This window comes from Daldinia childiae (genome assembly GCF_008694065.1).
Source record: "Daldinia childiae strain JS-1345 chromosome Unknown Scaffold3, whole genome shotgun sequence".
Taxonomy (NCBI): domain Eukaryota; kingdom Fungi; phylum Ascomycota; class Sordariomycetes; order Xylariales; family Hypoxylaceae; genus Daldinia; species Daldinia childiae.
In genome coordinates, this window is record NW_022984644.1 from 751,382 (window position 1) to 772,963 (window position 21,582).

At 45.0% G+C, this 21,582-nt stretch overlaps 7 protein-coding genes across 7 annotated transcripts; 4 read left to right on the forward strand and 3 right to left on the reverse strand.

Annotated features, from left to right (window-relative positions):
- Positions 1–2,403: 2,403 nt before the first annotated feature.
- GL218_02949 (Ubiquitin-conjugating enzyme E2 8) lies at positions 2,404–3,165 on the forward strand (the record flags this gene model as incomplete). The annotated part of the gene is made up of 5 exons (XM_033579491.1): positions 2,404–2,414; positions 2,471–2,508; positions 2,570–2,684; positions 2,775–2,956; positions 3,029–3,165. 5 exons carry the CDS (start codon positions 2,404–2,406, stop codon positions 3,163–3,165), a joined length of 483 nt encoding a protein of 160 aa, XP_033436845.1.
- Positions 3,166–3,643: 478 nt separating this feature from the next.
- GL218_02950 (Protein saf4) lies at positions 3,644–4,759 on the reverse strand (the record flags this gene model as incomplete). The annotated part of the gene is made up of 1 exon (XM_033579492.1): positions 3,644–4,759. The coding sequence occupies one exon, from the start codon at positions 4,757–4,759 to the stop codon at positions 3,644–3,646; it is 1,116 nt and encodes a 371-aa protein (XP_033436063.1).
- Positions 4,760–6,817: 2,058 nt separating this feature from the next.
- On the reverse strand, positions 6,818–8,223 carry GL218_02951 (Glucanase; the record flags this gene model as incomplete). The annotated part of the gene is made up of 3 exons (XM_033579493.1): positions 6,818–7,483; positions 7,569–7,897; positions 7,953–8,223. The coding sequence occupies 3 exons, from the start codon at positions 8,221–8,223 to the stop codon at positions 6,818–6,820; spliced, it is 1,266 nt and encodes a 421-aa protein (XP_033436286.1).
- A 2,667-nt stretch (positions 8,224–10,890) lies between these two features.
- On the forward strand, positions 10,891–12,142 carry GL218_02952 (endoglucanase; the record flags this gene model as incomplete). Its single annotated transcript, XM_033579494.1, has 2 exons — positions 10,891–11,358; positions 11,495–12,142. 2 exons carry the CDS (start codon positions 10,891–10,893, stop codon positions 12,140–12,142), a joined length of 1,116 nt encoding a protein of 371 aa, XP_033436287.1.
- Positions 12,143–14,378: 2,236 nt separating this feature from the next.
- Positions 14,379–15,383, forward strand: GL218_02953 (uncharacterized protein; the record flags this gene model as incomplete). Its single annotated transcript, XM_033579495.1, has 1 exon — positions 14,379–15,383. One exon carries the CDS (start codon positions 14,379–14,381, stop codon positions 15,381–15,383), a length of 1,005 nt encoding a protein of 334 aa, XP_033436288.1.
- Positions 15,384–18,013: 2,630 nt separating this feature from the next.
- Positions 18,014–19,120, reverse strand: GL218_02954 (Lysine-specific demethylase 8; the record flags this gene model as incomplete). The annotated part of the gene is made up of 1 exon (XM_033579496.1): positions 18,014–19,120. One exon carries the CDS (start codon positions 19,118–19,120, stop codon positions 18,014–18,016), a length of 1,107 nt encoding a protein of 368 aa, XP_033436282.1.
- An 832-nt stretch (positions 19,121–19,952) lies between these two features.
- Positions 19,953–21,000, forward strand: GL218_02955 (Casein kinase II subunit beta-1; the record flags this gene model as incomplete). The annotated part of the gene is made up of 2 exons (XM_033579497.1): positions 19,953–20,111; positions 20,164–21,000. 2 exons carry the CDS (start codon positions 19,953–19,955, stop codon positions 20,998–21,000), a joined length of 996 nt encoding a protein of 331 aa, XP_033436283.1.
- Between the last annotated feature and the right edge of the window lie 582 nt (positions 21,001–21,582).

A 21,582-nucleotide genomic window follows, 5' to 3' on the forward strand; every position in this document is an offset into this window, starting at 1 on the left:
TGATGGAAATACGGCGAGGCCACACGATAACGTTCCTTAACCTCGGGCTATTATGGCTAGCAACATCTGCATTAGGTCAAAGGATACGGGTCGAGGAACCGATTCGCCCCCTCGTAATGGACGGGGCAACGAAAACGAGCGAGACAGACTACCTACCCGAGAAGGCAATAGTAGAACATGTCGTCGAATCAAGCATCCCGCAAGTCTCGGATGTACCGCAAATCTCAGGTATTCCACAAGTGGATGTGAATCCACCTAACGGTACTACAACCGGTAGTCAAGCTCAGCCAACTGAACCTGTGGTTCCAATATCCGCATTGTTATTCTCAGGATCACCTGGACCGAAAGACTGCCGCGGTACAGTAATGATGAACATCCAGCTGCCCAAACCTGGATCGCAACACTCAACCCCGAAATGTTATAACGTACCTGGGGTAGCACAATGTGGGACCTTCATCGCGAATATGGATGATGGGTGCCAGGCACGCTTGTTCAACGAGCCCAACTGTCTAACGTTTGCCAACCTAGCCGTATTTACTCCGGAGAAGAGGGCCTTCGGTGGATTCTTAAGGAGTATTGAGGTTACGTGTGGAATCGAAGGCGTGACACCGCCACCGTTAAATCTTCCCGGTCTTAAATTGCCTCCAAACGCTCAACAAGCCAGTGGAAAGGTTCGTGAAGTTTCGTCTATAGTATTTTCCGCTTTGAATGAGACAAGCTGACCACCTCCCGCAGTGAGTATAGTATGGCTATTGGTCTACGCCATAACAAAAGACAAAGAACCCGCGCAACCCGGTCTATAAAGGGTTACGAATACCTAGTAGGCACATAACCTATGTTGCAGAGATGGATCGTGGTTTGCGGCTCATTGGCGAAATCCGGAGAAGTTCCCAACTACTGGTCATGTCGTGCAGACATATATACCTAATATATATAAGGAGTCATATCAGCACTACCGGTCTAAGAGAGCCGATCTCTTGGTATAAGACAATTGTCTAGGCATGCAAGGAGATATAACTTGGACAAATTAAGTTGCGTGTGCACTTATTAATGCAGCGTGACGGGAACACGTTGCGAGCAACGGGAGGGGAAAACTCATCGTCGAAAACACGAATCATGAGTCAAGAAGTTCTGCCGGACGCAAGTAAACTGATGCCCAAGCAACATTCACTATGGAAGCAAACATGCGATGCAGGTTTGGCGTAGGGAAGGGTTACATACAGAAAAGCAGGTAGATAGGATGAATGGAAGAAGGGGTGATGTGATATAATGTAACAAATGATGAAGTAATGAAGTGATGTCTCATGTCTGATGTCTGATGGCTGATGGCTGATATCTGATAGGAAACATTTAAAATATCAATTAGAGTTACCTATGATAGCAGCAATTACAATGTGCTAATACAACATGTTAGCAGACCTTTCCACTGTGTCTTAGCATCTTAGTACCTGTACGATAGCACAATCGATAAACCATTCTCACACCACCTTAGCGGGGCTGGCGGGGGATTTTACTTAATATATAGCGCTAAAATGGGCTTATCTAGGCAATGTCGCGTCATTGCTCTATGCATTCAAGCAGTATTCAAGCAGTGCGTGACTTGACTCGGATTCAAAACTCAAAGGCAAGAGACCTCCACTTTCTACATCTCTTTCACCCATCAAACCCATTAAATCCTATAGGTCATTAGGTACTACAGCACCCATTACTACGGTACAATCCGACCTAGCTTTAAGGTACTAACTTCCCTAACGACCTCCTGATAACTTTATCCCATTCAATCGTTCTCTCCTTTTACCAACATATCGACTCCTCCTCCCAACGTCTTCCTTCCCCAGCGCATTCAACGAACACCTAAGAAACAAGAATAACCAACCCATACGCCGCCCCTACTACGACTAGTAAAATATTCGATAATTCTGTCTTTGGAGAATATTTCCTTTGAACAACGAGCAGGATATTCTAAACCAAATCCGAAAAGACAACGTACGAGAGAGAACCCTATCACCTAGCGAGCAGATCTTAGGACTACCTAAGAGAGAATAAAGGAAATACCATTACAAGGAAATATCTCAACCACGGAAGGGTAGAACCAAGAGCAAAATGAGTAGCCCACGCAGACGAATCGAGACAGATGTAAGTCTACGTTGAGTATATATAACTTCAGGAGACATTACTTGCTAACATGTAATTCTAAATAAGGTCATGAAGTATGCGACGTTTTCGTTAATTCATGTTCGGAACCTCCGCTAACTATCTTGTAGGATGTATGATTGCCTTTGCTAACGAAGCCTGATACTCCAACTAAATCCTCCCAGGCTTATGTCCGACTATGAGGTCACTCTAGTCAACGACAATAGTATTTAACCCCTCTCGCTTCTCATTTGTTACGATACTAACAATATGATTACAGTGTAAGCTAGTTCGCCGTACTCGCATTTATCCTCTAAATCCTTACATATATTTCTAGGCAAGAATTCTACGTCCGATTCAAGGGACCCGCCGAGAGTTAGTAAAGAGGAAGTCGGATTTCGTTACCCAACCATATCTAACTAAATACCCATTATAGCACCCTTCGAGAATGGAACTTGGAAAGTCCACGTCGAGCTGCCTGACCAATACCCATACAAGTCGCCCAGTATTGGATTCGTGAACCGGATCTTCCACCCGAATATAGATGAGCTGTAAGTGATTTGGGTCTTAGATGTGAACCCTTCGGCACGAGGAATATTATGTTCTAGGACAGGACTAAGGAAAGCAATATTATGGAACAGGTCCGGCTCGGTTTGCTTGGATGTCATTAACCAAACCTGGTCGCCGATGTTCGACATGATCAACATTTTCGAAGTCTTCCTCCCGCAACTCCTTCGATATCCCAACCCCGCCGACCCTTTGAACGGTGAAGCGGCTGCATTGCTGATGCGGGAGCCGAAAAGCTACGATGCTAAAGTTAAGGGTATGTCCTTCTTAGCGTCGCTTTTCTAGAGTATCCGAGATCGGGAGGGTGAGACTGGCTAACAGAAAGTAGAATATGTCCAAAAATATGCCAGTAAAGATGCAGCAGACGATGCCGGAGCCGAGTCCGAAGACGACGACGATATGTCCTCAGTTGCCAGCTTCGGAGATGAAGAGGACGAGCCCGCCGGTCAGATGGACGACGTGTAATTCATCGTCTCACGCTATTCCCTTATATTTCAACTCGCCTCTCTTCGATGAATCAACTCTGGATTAAGGAGTAATACGGATTTCCCTTGCGGTTATGGGTGGGTTTGGTGTTTTTTCACGTAATTTGCATAAGGAATTGAGCCGACTGCTGGAATTGCAATCGTTCTCAATAGCTAGGTAGCATTGATATTTTACTGGACTTCCTCCGGTATGTTCTTGGTCAGCTTGCTGTTTTCGCCCCAAATCGTTGGAGGTAGACGCTCTTAATTGCTTTCATGATCATTATAGAACAAACGTATCAATGACAAAGTTTAATCAACACGACCAGACCCGTGTTATGAGCGTAGTCCCATCTTGCCTTATACCTCCCATGACTCCCCTAATATGCTATATATCCATAATCTAACCCGGGTATCTCTTTAATGACCAAAACAAGACACCCCTTTTCCCCAAGACGCCATTCTAATGTAGTAATATCTTAATCCGAATCGTACTCAACTAATGACGTTAATGATACCGTACCTTTCCCTTCTCGTTCTGTATTAGCCACCCCTATCTTTTCTGACGATCTAGGCTCCTCGTGATCTTGAGACTCTGGCTCCGGCTCTGGCTCTCGCCTTTTTCTCTTAATCCCAACAATCCTGGGGGGGCCTTTATTACTATCCCCATTGCTACGATCCAGCGACAGAAACGGGTCCTGAGCCACCCGCGTGTTGCCAACGATCTCAGACACCAAACTATCCTTCATCTGAGCAGCAGCGACTTCGGATTTCAACTTCTTGCTTTTCATTTTCTTCCTCTTATCGTCTTTCGTATCCGCGCCACTACCGCTACCACTCGCCGAACCCGTCGAGAATAACGGCTTCGCAAGCGCTTTGCGCCCCATCTCGCCGCCCGCGGTATCCGACGACGGCCCAAAATCCACCAGCTTCGCCCGTCGCGCGTCCTCGTCCGTCGCGGCCAGCAACTCGATCCCTAAACTCATCCTCTCGCGCAAATTCTCCGCCGTCGCGACATCCCGCTCGCGCTCCTTGCGCCCGACGCGAAACGCAGCGCGCAGCCGCCGGTTCTGCTCGTACGGGTCCTCCCAGTGGCGCGCGCTCTCCAGCTCCAGCTCGTCGATGCGCTCCTTCGCGTCCTCGAGGACCTTGCGGTCAGCAATGGTCTTCTCCAGCTTGGCAAACGCGTTCGCGCGCAGGCTCTCGCGCTCCTTGTCGGTTAGTATGGCCTGCGAGAGCGGATCGGGCGACCCCGTGTCCCGCCGGCGCGCGCCCGAGGTCACGGCGTAGGTGGTGTGTTCTGGGTCGGTGCGGATCTCGATGGCGCCGCTGCACGCGGTGTGCGTCATAAGGAAGGCGAAGATGGGCGTGCTGTGGTAGGATCCGACTTTGCGCTTGGCGGCGTTGAAGCGCACGCCTTGCGCGATGAGCGTGGGTTGGGGGCAGTGCGCGCACCATATCGCGAAGGGCATTTCGAAGCGTACTGTCTGCTGTCCGCCGGAGAACCCTGGGGGGCGCTTCTTGTGCAGTTTGTTGCCGGTCGTGGTCCCCTCGACGTCGGGCGGCACGTACCGCCCCATGTTGAAGCCTTGCATTGTGACGGCGGGAGCGGAGGTCCGTTCGATAGGCTAGGATAGGAGTTCGCTTTTCGCTGAGTCGCTGAGGTGGTGTTATTGTATTAAGGGTCGTAAACGGTGTTGTGTCTTGAGAGGGCCAAATTCGGCTGGTGTATGTGGGATGAACAAGTTGAAGTGGGTTGCTTTAATGGATTCTTACATATTAGATAAGACTTACTTACTTACTGTTTAGTAGCATATAATATTGGAGAGTTTCTAATATAAAATACCTATGCAGTTATAGAAATAATCTCGACTTAAGAGGTATCTTCTCATTACCTCTTTGTCTCGTAGGGTAAAAGAGTTATATCTATAATATAACTAAATCATAATCACGATAATAGTTCCATAGAAGGGCTATAGCTAGACTTGTTCGCATTGTGTAAAAGTGTTCGTAACCAACCCCCCATCAAATACTCTACGCCAAGTCGATATATCTTAAACCGCGCAGATGGGCGAATATATGAGAGATAAATTTATATGCCAATATCATATACTTGAAAAAAGCATAGCAAGTTGAGCGAAGCTGTGGAAGTGCTAAACATAAAGATATACCCAAGCCCTCCAGATCTTCATTTCATCACCAACACCAGACTCCAAACTCCAGATTATCAATAACTAAATAAAACCCCAATCTGAAGAATTCTTTAAAGAGACGAACTCTTCCAAGATGAACGCCGGGGTATTTAAGCCATCATCGTAAGACCAGTTATAAGGTGACTTTGCAGCCCATCCCATCCCTTAGCCGCAAATCCGCGCCGATTGGTCGTAGGATTATCGAGTTCGTAATGTATAAGAGGTACTCTTATAAGAACACTGCCTATCGGTCCATTCATCGTACGCCAGGGTCTTCTTACTTCCCCGCCACCACGAGCTGTAGTAGAATACGTTAGTTGAAGCTCTCGAGGAAGCCAGACAAGTCATGAACAGGCACAAACCTAAGTCTTATCCCCATTAGTGCTAGTGAGCCCCCTTTGGTCGCTCGCGGATATTTTCTTGCTTGCCGCTGTTGATAAACTGCGCAAAGCGTATTGCAAAACTAATGGTGGAACGTTTGCTATGACGTTTAGAGACGATGTACTCTTCTTGCATGGCGAAGGTGGGAAAGGGATGTGTCTGGCTTTTTATAGATGATTTTAGAGGGACAAGCCTTGATATGCCTTATAAGAGCGAGAGGCTCAGTCCTATATATATATATATTCTTCACTTTACTCGTCCTATCTTTGCTTCCGCTTACACGCGACTGAGATTGGGGGCGGGCCAGCCCAGCCCTATAGCGATGAGATCTGTTCGCTGACAGGTTCTCTGCAGAGATAGGCCAATGAGGAATTCCATAAATGCTAAGAATAGCTGTCGTCATCATCCGCGCACACGATTCGGTAAACATGAACTGGTGGTGATACGCAGGCAACGCTTATGTCACTTTCAAATAGTCGGTGAACGTGCTGCGATACTGTTTCGCGATAGGTACAAGCAAGCTCAGCCTCAGCTGAATGGCTCGATCATACCGCCTGTTCGACATACTCTTCTAGATTATAAAGTCTACAGTTGCGGTCTGCTTAATACAATACGGCTGTGCCCGAGTCGTGGTCTTACTATGGTTTCAATCCGCCTCCAATCAAGTAATACCTTGAACCACAGCAATTCGTCTATGGTTCCTTGGGTTGAATATGTAGTGTTGGTACAGGTTGCAACTTAATATCTGAATTAGGTCGGTTCCATCGGGACTCTAAGCCAGTTAATTATATCAGTCACGTCCAGATAAGCTAGAAGAACATGATACAGATTCTAAGTAGGTAGAGTTGAAAGTAGACTTGTATACGGGATACGACTATAACACACGTGTATTTTATTCGGTGAGTTATGTATTACGGCTTGATACGACTTAACTACTTGATTGATACAACTTGGTGGGTGTGTTCAAGTTAGACGACAAGACACAAATATCTAGAGCTCAAATAATAAAGTGCCAAATGCAAGATCTATTGATTCTATTTAGTATGGTATATCTATAGAAGCCTATCCCTTCTATAGCATCTATTGTGCCGAAGCAGCAGGGAATGTCGATCCAATCTCACCCCACTTCAGGTTGCTAAAGGTCACCTCGGGGTGCGCCTCGATCTTACGGATGTTCGTGGGGTTTCCTTCGGTGGCGTTGCAGGGGCCAGCACCATCTTTGGCACCGTCAAGCCACGACATGTTTCCTCCTTCATCCCACCAGATGCTGAAAGCCAAGACCATACCTCGAGTCAGAGCGTCACCCATTTCCTCGTGGGCGCCAAGGTCCAAGAACTTAGTCGCGCCTGTCGCAGCGCAGTATTCATCGTTGGTGAATGAAACCTCAGGTACACCAGTCTTCTTCACTACTTCGGCCTTGATGACCTTGTCACCTTGGACGTATAGACGATGGATCTCCTTTAACTTACCCTCCTCGTCGGCGGGGAACTGGGTAACAACAGTGAATGGCTTGGTCGTGTCTACCGTATAGTCCGCTCCCCTTCCGTAGTAGTTGGGCTGCTCAAGGCGGTAGGGGTTCCAACCGCAACCATTCTTATCACAGACACCGTCGGCTTTACACTCGTCTCCTGTGCACAGGTACGGACCGGTCTGGTTGCAAGGGTGAGGTGCAATTTGGTTGGCACGCGAGTTGGCCTCCCAGATATCCATCTCATTGCAGCAAGCGCCCTTGCCCTCAACGTTACCCTGATATAACCGTTAGATAACAATGACATTGCGCGCAAAATCAGGAAAACTGATTAAGTGCATTAGTTTTAACATGGTTACTTACCTCGCCGTTAATGAAAGGAGTAACATAGCACTGGGCATCACAGTATCCAGTACCCCAGGCAGCTCCACCAGGGTTCAGCTCACTCTTACCTCCATCTGCCAACATCTCAGAGAGGTAAAGAGCGCTGTTCATGCCGCAGGGCAGATGGCTGGCTTCGATGTCGAAGGAGACCTCGGCGCCGGTGAGCTTTAACAGCTCATACTTCTCCTTGGCCGCGTCTAGGAGGTAGATACGAGGAGAGACAACGTTGTCGCCAACGATTAGTTGCATGTTCAACGAGGCTCCATCAGTCTTGACACCAATGCTGTTATAGTCGGTTTGACCCTCCACTGTAGTTGGATATGTTAGTTACGCCCAATTCGAAGGAGTCGTGATATCACATACTAATGCAGTTTTGAGCGCATGCCTCCTTGGTAGAGCAAGCCGTTTCATTGGGCTTGTTTCCCCAGTCACCACAGCCAACATTGTTGCCGTCTTGGTGAACCCAATGAGCAGATGAGTCGAGGACGAGGTAGTTAGTCGACTCCGTGCAACCGCCAGCCACGGTGCATCGGTAAGTTGTCAACTCGGGATGGACATCAGCAGTGTTTCCAGGCTTCTGCGCGGCGGCGAGACCTAGGACCGCGAGGCCGAGTGCAAGCTTGCTAGAGGCCATTGTGTTCGACGTCTTCGAATTACTCCGTCAAGCAATTTCGATGCACTAAGAAGCACGCAACACTATTCCAGGAGCAACTCATATTCGAAGATATATATATGTATTCTCTCGTAGATTCGCCACGACAAAATAGACAACCCAAATTTCCGCGTTCCCCAACTTCCCCAAACTATGCCCTCCACATACTCTCCACATGCCAAGTTATTTGATGCCTATTCTGATGTGTGGAGCGTGAAGTGCCGGCTTAAAGCTGGTGATCTGGGGGAAGATGGCCCGGGATCCCGGCGGAACCATTTGTCGTAGTGTAGGCTTTGAGGTTAGCCCCCCTGCGGAGGAAAAGCCTGAATCAGTATACGCTATAGGTCTAATACAACCCTACGCGTTTGAAAAATGACGCTGCCATGGCTGATTACGGGTGCTTCCGAGTTCCATATTGATTGCCAATTAACCTCTTATCAATGTTCCTGCATTGAGATGAGCTTCTCCTAAATTGCGCATCATGCTTATCCACCAGAGAAAGGGCTGAATACGAAATAGCGGTAGTCCGGTAATCATGCCGGTGACATATCAAACGCGAACACTCTGCTAATATTTATCGGGTTATAATTAGAAGCCAAGCGGTAATAAATGCACCGAGAGTATTTTAAAATTCACCGAAGCATCCAAACAGCTTAAGTCAATTTAATGCTGATAATAGTTTCGATCCAATAACTTATTAATGGTATTTAATATTTAAATTATAATTGGTTATTATATAGTAATGTCTCAAGATATCGCACTGACTTAGAGTGTAACGCCCTTGCTAAGACGTGTGAGTTGGACAACGGCAAGTTCCCATAGTTTACTAGGTAGGTAGTTAGGCCAGCTTGATTTATGCTAGAGTGTAGACTTAATAGTCTGTGCGGCATGCTCTACTTAGGTAGCATACCTCATAATCCCTTAAGGATTTAACTAAGTAGCGATCAGTATAATACTTGTATCGCACACGTGAAGATTAGCGCAGCCGTAGCTCAGTTCGAGGTCAACAACGCCCCCTATTTCTCGCGGCATCATAACACAAGATTCTATCCAGTGATGTACACATTTTGCTCTTCTTTGAAAGTAGTCTCTAACTTTCCGGATGTCAGAGAAGTCACCAGGTGCTAGCATGTCCGAGCTGAACGTACCGGGCAAGAATCTCTATATAAAGCGGACGAGAGAAATAGCTGGGACCAAGGCGGACAGCCGATGGCGTTGGTGTTGACACAGAGATCATATGCACTGAGCCGTAGGAAAGGGGCACTAAGGTGCTAAGCCGCGGTTGCTACAGCACTCTCAGACACGTCTAAGGCGATCTTTTTAGCTCAAGTATCAGTTCAAATAGTCAAGTTATTCTTAGATTGTATAGTGTCGTTAATGTATGCATTGGCTGTGAAGCACCCTTTCTTGTCAAGGCTAGTAATCACGGGGTTCATTAAGCTACCTAGAAAATCTCCTAATAGAACATAGGTATTAAGACCACCAAAATGGATAAACGAACTATATAACAGTAGACCTACAGTCAATCATATACCTGGAGAATAGTTCCGAAACCCCAATTAGAATCAGTTGCCAAAAGGCTTAGACCTAGCGAGAGAACGTTAACTCGCGTATCAATCATCGGGGCCTCGCCAGCTTCGATGAGAAGAACCTAAAGACTCTAGTCTTCGAATAGGGGGCGCTGGTATTGCGATATGATTGAGTTTGACATCAGTCGGCTTTAGCAACATAGCACTTACCTAAAGCTATGATTATTAGGGGATTGTGTTTAAGGCATTCTATGGATCCTGCACTATGCCGAAGGCGGCTGCAGATGAATGGCACAGCATGTGAACACTTGGTATAGTCGTATGTTAACACATGTGATGCATTGGACCGAGAGCTGGATTTGGTCAGACTTTTACACGTCAATGATAAGATAGGTGCACACCAACATTTATTAGTGTACCAAGAAGGCAGGGAGTTCTCTATTGGTTTATACGTATCTTACTAGACCTCAGAACTCTCGCGGTACGAACAGTCGAGTAAGTCTCGCTTTGCTATGTTATCAAATACATCCTAGTCTACTATCACTTTCGTTAAACTACGATTTGATTCCTAGAGAGCCGTAGTAGGGGTGATGAATAAGAGACACATGTAAAAGAGATGAATTAATATGTAGCCTTTGTCATTGTAGCATTGTTCAGAACTAGTACTTTCTCTTCTTTCCTTAAAGATCTACCTATTGAAGAGAGGTGACATAAGATAATAGGGGTTATATAGGATATGATTGTAGTAGAAGGGTTGATATCAGACAAATCTAAGTAGCCTAATTAAGACTATGAACAATATTCGGTTTATGGAAGGAGTTACTTAAAATCTAGAATATGTACCTGAGTTAGATTTTTGCCTTCTTTTACTATTTCAAGGACTTGAGCGCTTATCTTTTGTTATTGTGACTGCATACCTCATAAAAAGACAAAAAGAGATATTATCTAGCGTACTTTAGCGGACCTGAAGGATAATATGATTGTTCTTAGATCTTTATGTTACTATTCTCTTTGATGCAAGTACATATATTCTTCTTCTTTACGGCAAATTCGCAAATGTTCTAGATTTCTATATCCAGGATATTACGATATACGATAACCCTTATTTTCTTATTTCAGTATGCATCGTAGGCTACTTAATCTAGCGGCCTTCTCGGCCTTATTTTCGCCTCTCGGGGCACACGTTGTGCTTGAGAACCCAAAGCCCTTTCGCTTCGTTCAATATGGTCCGACCAACCCCATATCATCAACTGGTGAAGACTTTCCTTGCAAGATACCAGCTGGTGGCAAGTTAGAACCGGAGGGCCCACCAACCACTATGGCTATTGGGGATGAGCAAAGCGTCTCATTCTCAGGACAAGCAGTCCATGGCGGCGGTTCCTGTCAGTTTAGTTTGTCCGGCCCGGTCAGTAATGGTGCATGGGAAACCTACCCCCTCAAAACTGCGGAATGGAAAGTCATCCACTCGATTGAAGGCGGGTGTCCCGCGCGCAACCAAAGAGGGAATCTAGATGGCCCAAATCACGATTCATACTCTGTCAATATACCGGAAGGTATTGAACCTGGTGACTATATTTTTGCATGGACTGTAAGTACCCCTTTTCCTACCCCTCCCCCCTTTTCCTAATCGCCTTTAGGTTCTTATAGGAGATTTCACCAGATATTACTTGACGACGTGAAGGCTTATTGGTAATGCTTAATGAAAAATGCTAACTTTAAATCAGTGGCTTGCTCGAATTGGAGGACAACCTGAATATTATATGAATTGTGCGCCTATTACTGTCACTCCGGCTAAGAGAAAACGCATGGATAGTTTAGCTCGCCGGGCATCACTTGGCAAGAGAGCGGCCTTTCCAGAGCTATTCATGGCCAACATGGGTGATGTTTCGGGAGGGTGTACAACCGAAGAAGCCTTACAACAACAGATAGCAATTGCGTTCCCGAATCCTGGTCCTTCTGTTGACTATCCAGAAGGCTCTGAGAATCTATTCAAACAGCAGTGCGATGGTAATCCTCTAGCTGGGCAAGGCAACATTCCTGGAACTCCTGACATAAGCACATCTTCTCAACCTAGTCCGACCTTTATACCGGAACCCAAAGTATCTAGAACCATGTCCTCTTCTCCTATTTCGACAATTTCAACACTGTCTATCTCACCATCATTGTCCACAGGTGTGGTATCGACTAGTACGCCAACACCGCCTTCTACAACGAACCCAGGAACATGTATAGAAGGCCATCTTACTTGCCTTGAAGATAGTTTGCACTTCGCTACTTGCACTGGTGGTCAATTGACCCTTCCACAGCCTATTGCACCGGGGTTTAAATGTAAGGTCGGCTCTGGAGTTGGCCTTGACATCTCACCAGTGTAAGGTTTTATATCTACGTAGCTGAGTTAATAATATAATTTATCCGTATACATGTATTGGTTGAAATTTAGACTAGAAACTGCGAGCCATTACCTTGAACTTCGCCGATATCGAACTTGAAACATACTCTGTTAGATATTCCTCTTCAGAAAATAGTATAATCGAATAAACCAAATTCAATACTAAAAAAAAGTCCAGCCAATTAGATATATACTCTGTTGATTGTATGGAATATTCACAAGGTAGACATACTTTTCACTCTATACTATTATAACCACATTGCTAAAAAGGGCTAGTTAATAGATTTTAAGAATGAAAAGATATTTGGAAGACATCTAGAATAGAGGACATGCTTAGTATATATAGATGTAGACTCTTGTAGTTAGATTATAATTCCTTGCGGAATAACGAAGTTGTTTCTACATATACTGTTTGGTTCCACCTCGTGACAGTGGCAGAATCTTCCAGCACTAGAGGCACCTGAGCCAAAAGTTTAGTATTAAGGTAATTAGTTACCTTCAGGACTTTAGTGTTGTGTCGTAAGTGGGTATTATAATTTGAACATGGGTTTAACATCACTCTGTGATATCTGGGATACCCAACCGGAATTTAAGCCGCTAGTATGGAAATTTGTTAGTTTGTAACTGTAAGGCTTGTCACAATTAGATCCTTACCGAAGTAAAAGTAAAGCATGTACATAAAGGGCAAAGTTCGGCAACAGAACACGGGTGCTACCGACGGGCTACGATGGGACAGCTGACAAGCATCTAGGTTAAGTGCTTACATGGGGTTCATGGGCCTTACGCAGTAATTCGTAGTGACGATCTCTTGAACAAAGCCCGATAACTATTCCATATAACAACTAATCACCAACATCGAATATACCTAAGCGTCCAGGGGCTCGATGTCGGCTGCGCTCTAGAGTTACAACCCGAAAATTATATCGACATATGTATAGATATGGTCTGGGGCTCTCCAAAGAAAATAGGGGACTGGGTCATATTGCCGGGGATGGGACGCTCGGGCATCCGCCGGTGGACCCGGAACGAGACTGTAAGAGTTCGGCTCGGTTGCTGTCCTACCCTTTTGATTACCTCTTAGGCTAGTTCCGTTTACCAACTCACAGGACTAATGGGGCTAGGGCTTCTTGGGCACAAAGAGACACCATCGCAGACTAAAACCATTAGTGGATGATACCGTTAATATTTTATAGACGGCTTGCTTAACTGGGCACCGATCGAGACAAGGGAAGCCCTACGGATTATCGACTAGACATCGACTAGACTGAATTACCTACATGCCCAGATACCCGCGCCCGTGGTTAACAAAAACCCAACAGTGGCATTAGTAACGGAATCAAAGCAGGTTGGTTCTAGTGTATCTTAATTACTTACATGGTGCGGAGTCGGTAACGATACCAGTTGTGGGACGTTCCGAAACTCGCTCGGGTCGTTGGTTGACCACCCTGTGCTATTGTATTGGTTAGAAGTAATTGATCGTAATCCCACGTCCGCGGTCGGGGCGACTAGATACAGAATGAGGACTCGGGAACGGGTTGGGCATTCGCGTAAATAAGTCTCCTAGCCGATTACGGTTCGCTTACCACGGCAATGGCAACTAGTCCAGTCGATCAATAAGAGGAGCCACTGGGACGGGGACGTGGACGTACGCAGTAATAACTTAATATACCTACATATGCCAACAACCACACCAAGTGAGTCTTATACATATTCGAAGTATACCTAGGAGGTAGGTACCCAGGTAATCATGACGAGTATATAATCAACTACCTTAGGTAGTTTAAGAAATATTTTACCCCAGCTGTTCTTTTCAAATACCTTGACGCACTAAAGCGTATTCTCTTAGCATCCAAACTAGAAGCGGGAAGACTCCCTGTAGCTCACATTTAGTACAGCAACGAGGAGACAATTTCCCGATCTTTTTCACATCTCCACTCTCCACTTTACGTGTGCCGCATTTGCACATGAATTGTTCATGCAGGAAATGCCCGCCTAAAGATTCTTGGTATAGTTCAGGGATAGGGGCCCAAGTCACATTAGTATTGTAATGGGCCGCCATGGGGTTTCAAGTATTTCATATTCGGTCAGGTCGCAATGCCGTCTGAGCTATTCATTTTAACATTTTAACTTTACCAACAACTTCAAGCTAACATACTTCACATTTACATCACATAAACTTTTCAGTCTCATAATCTCATCTCATCTCATTATACTCCGCCATGCTCGAGGACGGATCTGATCAGGATGTAGTCCTAGTGACACAACTACCATCAGACTCTTGGTTTGAAGCTTTTGCTTTGCGGCCCAATGGCAAAATTCTAGCCTGTCGACTAGACGAACCCGAATTATACACATTTAACCCCGAAGACTCAAATTCGACACCTGAGCTGCTGCATTCCTTTGATCGAAATGCGAACGGTCTTGTCGATGCGGATCCAATACCGGGTACGAAAGATGAATATTTCGTCCTTTCAACCGTTAGTGATCTAGTTAATGTCGAATTCAACGATTTTATCATATGGCGCGTAGCGCTCAGCCCGGACGACAGCAATCCGCCCAAAGTCACCAAAGTAGCCGAAATCCCAAATGCAGGCCTCTGCGCAGCCGCCGTCGCCATTTCAGATCGCGTGGTGATAATACCAGACTCAACTAAGAATTGCATATGGCATCTCGATACACAGACAGGTCAATCATCAATACTCATAGCCGACGATAGTATGAAGATTGCAAATGGCGAAGGAAATTTCTTCGGTCTTAACCGGATATGCATCACAGATGAATTTATATGGTTTACGAATACCAGTGCTGGTACATTATGTCGCATCCCAATTGAACGAGTTCAAGATGATCCATCTGTAGGAATCCGCATAACAGGACCTGTGCAGATTCTTACTGATGAGATCACTGACTGCGACGGGCTGGTTCTTACACAAGATGAGACTGCGGCCTACACGTGCAGTTATAAGGATGGGTTTATCTGGAAGGTTAACATTGAACCATCGACCGGCAAGGCCACGACAAGTGTTGTCTTGCGAAACTTAGCCTCGCCAACAGCCGTCGAGCTAAATTACGTCAATGGCAAGCCGAAATTATTTATTGTGTGCTGCGGGGAGATCCAGATGGCTTGGATTCAGGATAAAGAAAACCCCTGGAGCGATATTGTAAATATTAATGCGGCGGTGACGGTTCAAGTTGAGACTCGGGAAGTTGTTGAGACTGTTTGATATTAGCGTATTCAGGAAAAGCAAACTCGGCTTGGTTATCTACGCTGGTACAATTGATGACTGGCCCATATACCCCTTTAATGGCACATAGCATAACACTACCTAGGCATAGGATATAACTAACATCTAATGAAGAGAAACTCTTCGTATTCAAAGACCTTAAAACTCCCAGATGCAGTAAACTAAAGAGAAACTCAACTAAAGAGAATAATGATTAATTTTTTTTGTCTCCTCACTTCATCATACTTAGTATCCACGACTAATGGAAGAAGCCGAGGGCTAATTTGCACACTTGTGCAGTACTAGAAGGTGCCATTGTTTCGGAACCCGGAGTAAGACCCGGTACTAGACCTGGTGTGGTTGTTTGGTCCAATCACAGCTTTGAGAATTGATGATCTTTTACTCGGAAATGTTTCCCCGCTGCCATCCCCCATGAACCCTGCATGCCTACGTATGTTTCTCATTGTGTAATCTTGAAGAACTATGTTGGTAGAAAATAAATAGTTAGAAATAATTAATAATTTACTAGAAATAGAGATAACGTTGCCGTATCTAGGAGCATCATCATTATCAATATGTACCTAGCTTAGATCATGAGCTTAGAGCACTACGATCTTCCCCTTTTCACATTTATACCCAAGCAGTTCATACCAAACTCAGTAACGACGAATCAATAACGTTAACTTATACATTTCAAATCAGACAAGGGCAAGATAGGTAATAGAGACAAATGACTTTGTGGGACTAACACACGGTTCGCTCAAATTTCATGATCCGGAGAACGATGATCTCGATCTAAGAGCACGCAAAGCCTCCCTGCCTCTCGCGTGGCAGCTCCGCTCAAAGCTTGTCTCTCTTCGACTCTGAAACAATAGACCAATGATCTACTGAGTGGTATTGATGTTACTCATCTAACGACGCTCTTACTATCGAGGCAGTGTTCAACATATATTTGTAGATGCTCTTAATTGAAAATTCGTGATAGATAGAGTCTCCGAAGAGATACATTACGCTAGTTCTCAACAAGGGCACGTACGGAACAAAGAGCACACTTGAATATCATACTAAGGCAAGAAAAGGGGTATTGTGAAGATATACAGTGTTGAGATGATGAGCATATGACGATAGATCGTAACGACCCTGGTAAAATCTATTCTCCCCTTGTTATATTTCTAGTCTAGATCCATGTCAAAATAAGCATTTTAATAACCTCCTTATACGATCTAAGCCAATTTTGATGTTGCGACTGACTAGGAAGCATTCCAGGGTGTCATCAAATATATAGGAAGTAATCTATGTACATCAGGCTAGGTAGTTACTTATGTAGTAGCTATGATTATATCATTAATCACCTTAACGACAACATGTGATATATATTTGATTTGCCTGAGAATCAACATATTTATAGTAAATGATCAATAATCAGTAGATAAATAAATAGCAACACCTCAGACTTGCAGTTTTAATCGAAACGTTATTTTCTAAGCTCAGCCTAGCTCAAACCACATCTCGAATCTCGCTAACAATGTCTAAGAACACGTATCTTTAAACAAAGGATAAGGTATCTGGGTAATTGCTTTCTAAGGTCCCGGAAGGCTAAGTCTACGACTCGTCCTACGCTACCAAGGGGGGGAAAGATGATGCTGCCATCCCAGTCCTACAGGACGATGTGAACGTCAAAGATCTTATTAATATTGAAGATGCTGAGTCCGATAAATAGCTACATGGGTTTGCTTCAATTGGAGTTTGGTGATGTTTTATCATGAGTTGAAGTTAAGAATAGGATGATATCATATACTCACCCATCATAACTGAAATACGGAAAGAAATAGCCTGGTGTTAACTGTGGCTAGTTATAAATATTATAAATCGACACCGATATCTTAATGAAAAGGGGCTGAGTTCACGCACACGGTGAAGTAGACCTCCTAGGCTGAATATAATAATACCTAATCCTAAGTCTACAGGCAGTGTCCGTCTTACACCTTTCAGTTCCTCGAGTTCTCCTTCACTTTCTATAGCTTCGATAGACACATTTTGGTTGCTGATGCTTGCCTTTAGTACATGTGTACTGGAAAGAACAACGAATTAACAATATCGCCACACATCAGGTAACGAGGTGATGCTTCTAGAAAAATTATATCTTCTGTTAATTTGTATCTCCGCGAATCTTAGGGACGTCGTTTGGTTGATCAACAGACTACCTAGTCTCATTCTCTAGGACTCGTCGAATATGTTAGATATGTTGCCTGAGGTTCATAAGTTGCCTACCAAACTAATAACACAATGTAACGTGAAAGTCAGTACGTTTATTAATGTTCTACTTGTGTTTCTAGTTGTGGTAAATATTAGAGTGCAATCATAATGTTGCATATAGGCAACGGCGATTCCTATTTAACTGCTATGGTAAGGTGAGCAGTTTGCCCTGACGAAGCTTAGAAACACTCTATCTAAGCTGGATTGAGTCTGAGAAGCTCAAGTAGTCAAGTGGTCAGAGAACACCACGTATATATGGATATTATGTGGAATTCACTTGTGCAATAGTCATAATGCAGGGTATGCCATGAGAACTGGCTGATACATATTATACTTTTGTTTTATTTACTTTTAGAGTGTGGAAAATGTAATGGCTATCTGTACCACCAATTGACCGAAGCGTTCAATTCACCCTCCTTGCCACTACTAGCAACGCTATGCCACCAGCCCTTAGGGATAAATAAGCCATCGCCAGGGTTTAATGATACTTCATCTATTGTCTCTTCATTCCAAACCGCATGATGAAGTAATTCACGTTCGCGGCCCTCCATCATTTCTGTACCTCTGAATCGCGAGTTTCCCGACGAGCCAAGCATTCTGCGGACACGAGCATATATGTCATCGCCTTGGTCTGGTGCCATAAGACGTATTCTTTTTGAGCTTACAAGCTGGTAGAACACATTCGGATTTGGATCTCGGTGTAAAGGGGTATATGTGGGCTGCAACCCAAGCCAGATGCTCGAGCTATATATATCTCCCTTGCCAGCGTATTTGACAATATTAGGCACAGGTAAGTCCTCAAAAAGGGGCTTAGGTAGGTCGTTCAGATTAGATTGAGCAACATAGAGATTTGTGATGCGCTTAGAGGGTTCACTTTGAGTGTCATTGAACTGAGATGCACTCATAATCAAACTTAAGGGCGCATCGAATTGTTGGAAATTTGAAAAATTTCCAAAAGGGCCGTCATCACTTGACGATTTAACCATAGCCTCAATGATCACTGGTAAATGCGACTTCTTATACTCATTGGACTCAAGAAGCCATGTTTGAAAATATGCCAAGGCATTGTCCTCTGAGCCCTTTCCTTCGGGAGAAGGATGGGGAACGGTGAACTCATATGGTAGGATAAGATCTTCATAGGGCCGTATGTACTGTGTGAAGCGAGTATGAGAGTCTTCAGTGCCGTGTTGGAACCATTTTTGTACGGCAGGTAAATTATGGAAGTTTCTAAGAAGCAACGGAGTTTCAGGAACCCATGCGATTCTACGAAACAAATCTAAGTCGATATCGCCTACAATTGACTCAACACGGGAAACGTGCTGTTCGGCTTGCTCGCGAGAATTCGAGTTAGGGATGTCCAAGAGCTGACTATAACTTTGATTCGTCGAAGACGCAGGTAGAAACTCAGATAGAGCCTTGGAATATTGGAAGGAGTGTCTAGACAAGACTACCCGTGAGCCGAATCTGAATTTAGATAGCATGAATATATATTTTGAGAGGAGATGAAGGTGAGTCGTTAAGAGGTATGATTGATATTTTGAGACATTAATATAAATATTACTAAAATGTGATTAAGAATTTAGTTGGTGACACGGTTGGAGATATCGCACAATGGTGCATGATAGAAAACGGAATTCGCACGGACCAGGCTTACCTACCTAACCTAAGGTTCCAACCAACTGTTTGCTTGCGGCTTGACTTTAAGAGCAAGAACTCTGTGGCTACACTAGTTTGGCTTGACCTTGCCTGATGCGGCTCGTAGGTGCATAAGTAGCTGTACATATTAATACGAGCATCTTGGTGGATAATAATAATCGATAGCCGTACCTATACTTGCTATACCTTATTTCCGTTCCCCGCACAGACCACTTTATTCGCCGGTGCACATAATTCCCACCGATGGAATTTACCTAATGGGCTAGACTGGGCTGAATCGCAATTTTGGTAGCCTCTCTCCCTCCTCTCATCCCCGCCAAAACTTATCACAACACATGCATCACAACTATTTCACAATATTGATTCACCATTGTAGCACAATATTCATCTGCCGAGACCTGTTCTAGGTATCTCTAGGCAATAGATATCTCTCTTCGTTTGTTAAATTATTCTATTTCCCTTCGTCTTCGCTATCTACTCGCCTTCATCGGCGTCATGCAGCTGCCATAGCTCTCTCTTCTCTCGTCTCCCGTCTCCCTAACCGCGATCAACTACGGTTCAACGTTACACCTTGCGATCCTTGACTATCGTCACTCCTAGACAAGTTGAATTTATTCGAGACGAGGCATCTGTTCGGGCGCATCTACTCTTGCCAGAATGTCCTCGTCATCTGGTACTCCGGAATCTTGGATTTCCTCCTTCTGCTCTCTCCTAGGTCACGAATATTTCGCAGAAGTGTCCGAAGAATTTATCGAAGATGACTTCAACCTAACTGGATTGCAGACCCAGGTCGCGATGTATAAGGAAGCTTTGGAGGTTAGCTAAAATTAGAATGCGGGTGCTTTCGTTTTGCTAACCTCTACCCTAGATGATACTCGACGTTGAACCCGAGGACGACGATGAAGAGGATGAGGAAGAAGATGATGAAGAGGATGAATCCATCGAGGGTGTTGACCGTCCGCGACACGGCGAACGGCGTAACCATAGTCGAATAGCTAGTGATTTATCCGTTATCGAGTCCTCCGCCGAGATGCTCTACGGCCTGATCCATCAGCGCTTTATCTGCTCGCGAGCAGGTATTCAACAAATGTCGGAGAAGTATGAGTTAGGTCACTTTGGCGTATGTCCCCGGAGTCATTGTGAACAGTCTCGGACTCTCCCCGTTGGACTCTCTGATATACCTGGCGAGGAAACAGTCAAGCTTTTCTGTCCTTGTTGTCTCGATGTCTACGTACCTCCCAACAGCCGTTTCCAGACTGTAGATGGTGCTTTTTTTGGCCGCACGTTTGGCGCACTCTTCCTACTAACTTTTCCCGAATACGACCTTACAAAACGAGGTGCTGATGTACTAGCAAACGCGCGCGTGAGCGACGATGATAAGGAGATGCTTAATGGCATGTACACATGCAATATTGCACCTGGTCTGGGCAGCACCAAGATATACGAGCCCCGTATTTACGGCTTTCGCGTTTCGGAGGTTGCGCGCTCAGGTCCACGAATGCAGTGGCTACGAGATAAACCGGATAATATTTCAGAACTAGATGAAGCGCGCCACCATGCAGAGACCAACCCGGATAGCGAGGATGATGACGAAAGTATGAATTTGAATGGACGGCCCGTGCGAAGACTACGGCCGCGAAGACGACATGGCCAAGGGGGAAGCCCCATGGCTATAGAGGCGAACGGGGCAGAATCAGAGCTCTAGGAGAACAAGTCGAATGGCAGATGTGACCAGAGTAGTGGTGGAGATGACCATCTCCACTCGTCAGAAGTCCATAGGTGAAGCACAAAACACAGACCGAACTAGACACGATGTGTCTCAGATCTCATTAGGTCGAACGAGGGTAATCGGAGTTTCCGTACTCATTATGATCTCATCCTTGGTTTGCGGAGAAGCAGCATGAGACAACGCAGATTATTAGGTCTCCGTGCTACTAGATAGGAAAAGGAACGAATGAAACCTATACTTTCACCTTGCATGGCCGGCGTTGGTAAACATTTCGATGCTTGATTCCATCCAGGCAGGCTTTTGTTTGGGGGCCTGGTTAGCATCAAAGGGGAAAAGAGGATTACAAGTTCGGAGAAAGCATACGAGGTAGTTTCTTGTGGATATGATGTAACTTGAGTCATTTGTCTTGTTGTTTGCACGTGGCACTCAATTGGAGTCTAGGGCTCTTATAGATCGTCACCACACAGCGTAATAAATCCCTTCTCATGCGTGGTGACGGAGCTATCACGGTTTTTGAAAGGCATAGCATAATTTAGTCGTTGTTAGCCTAAGCCTTTA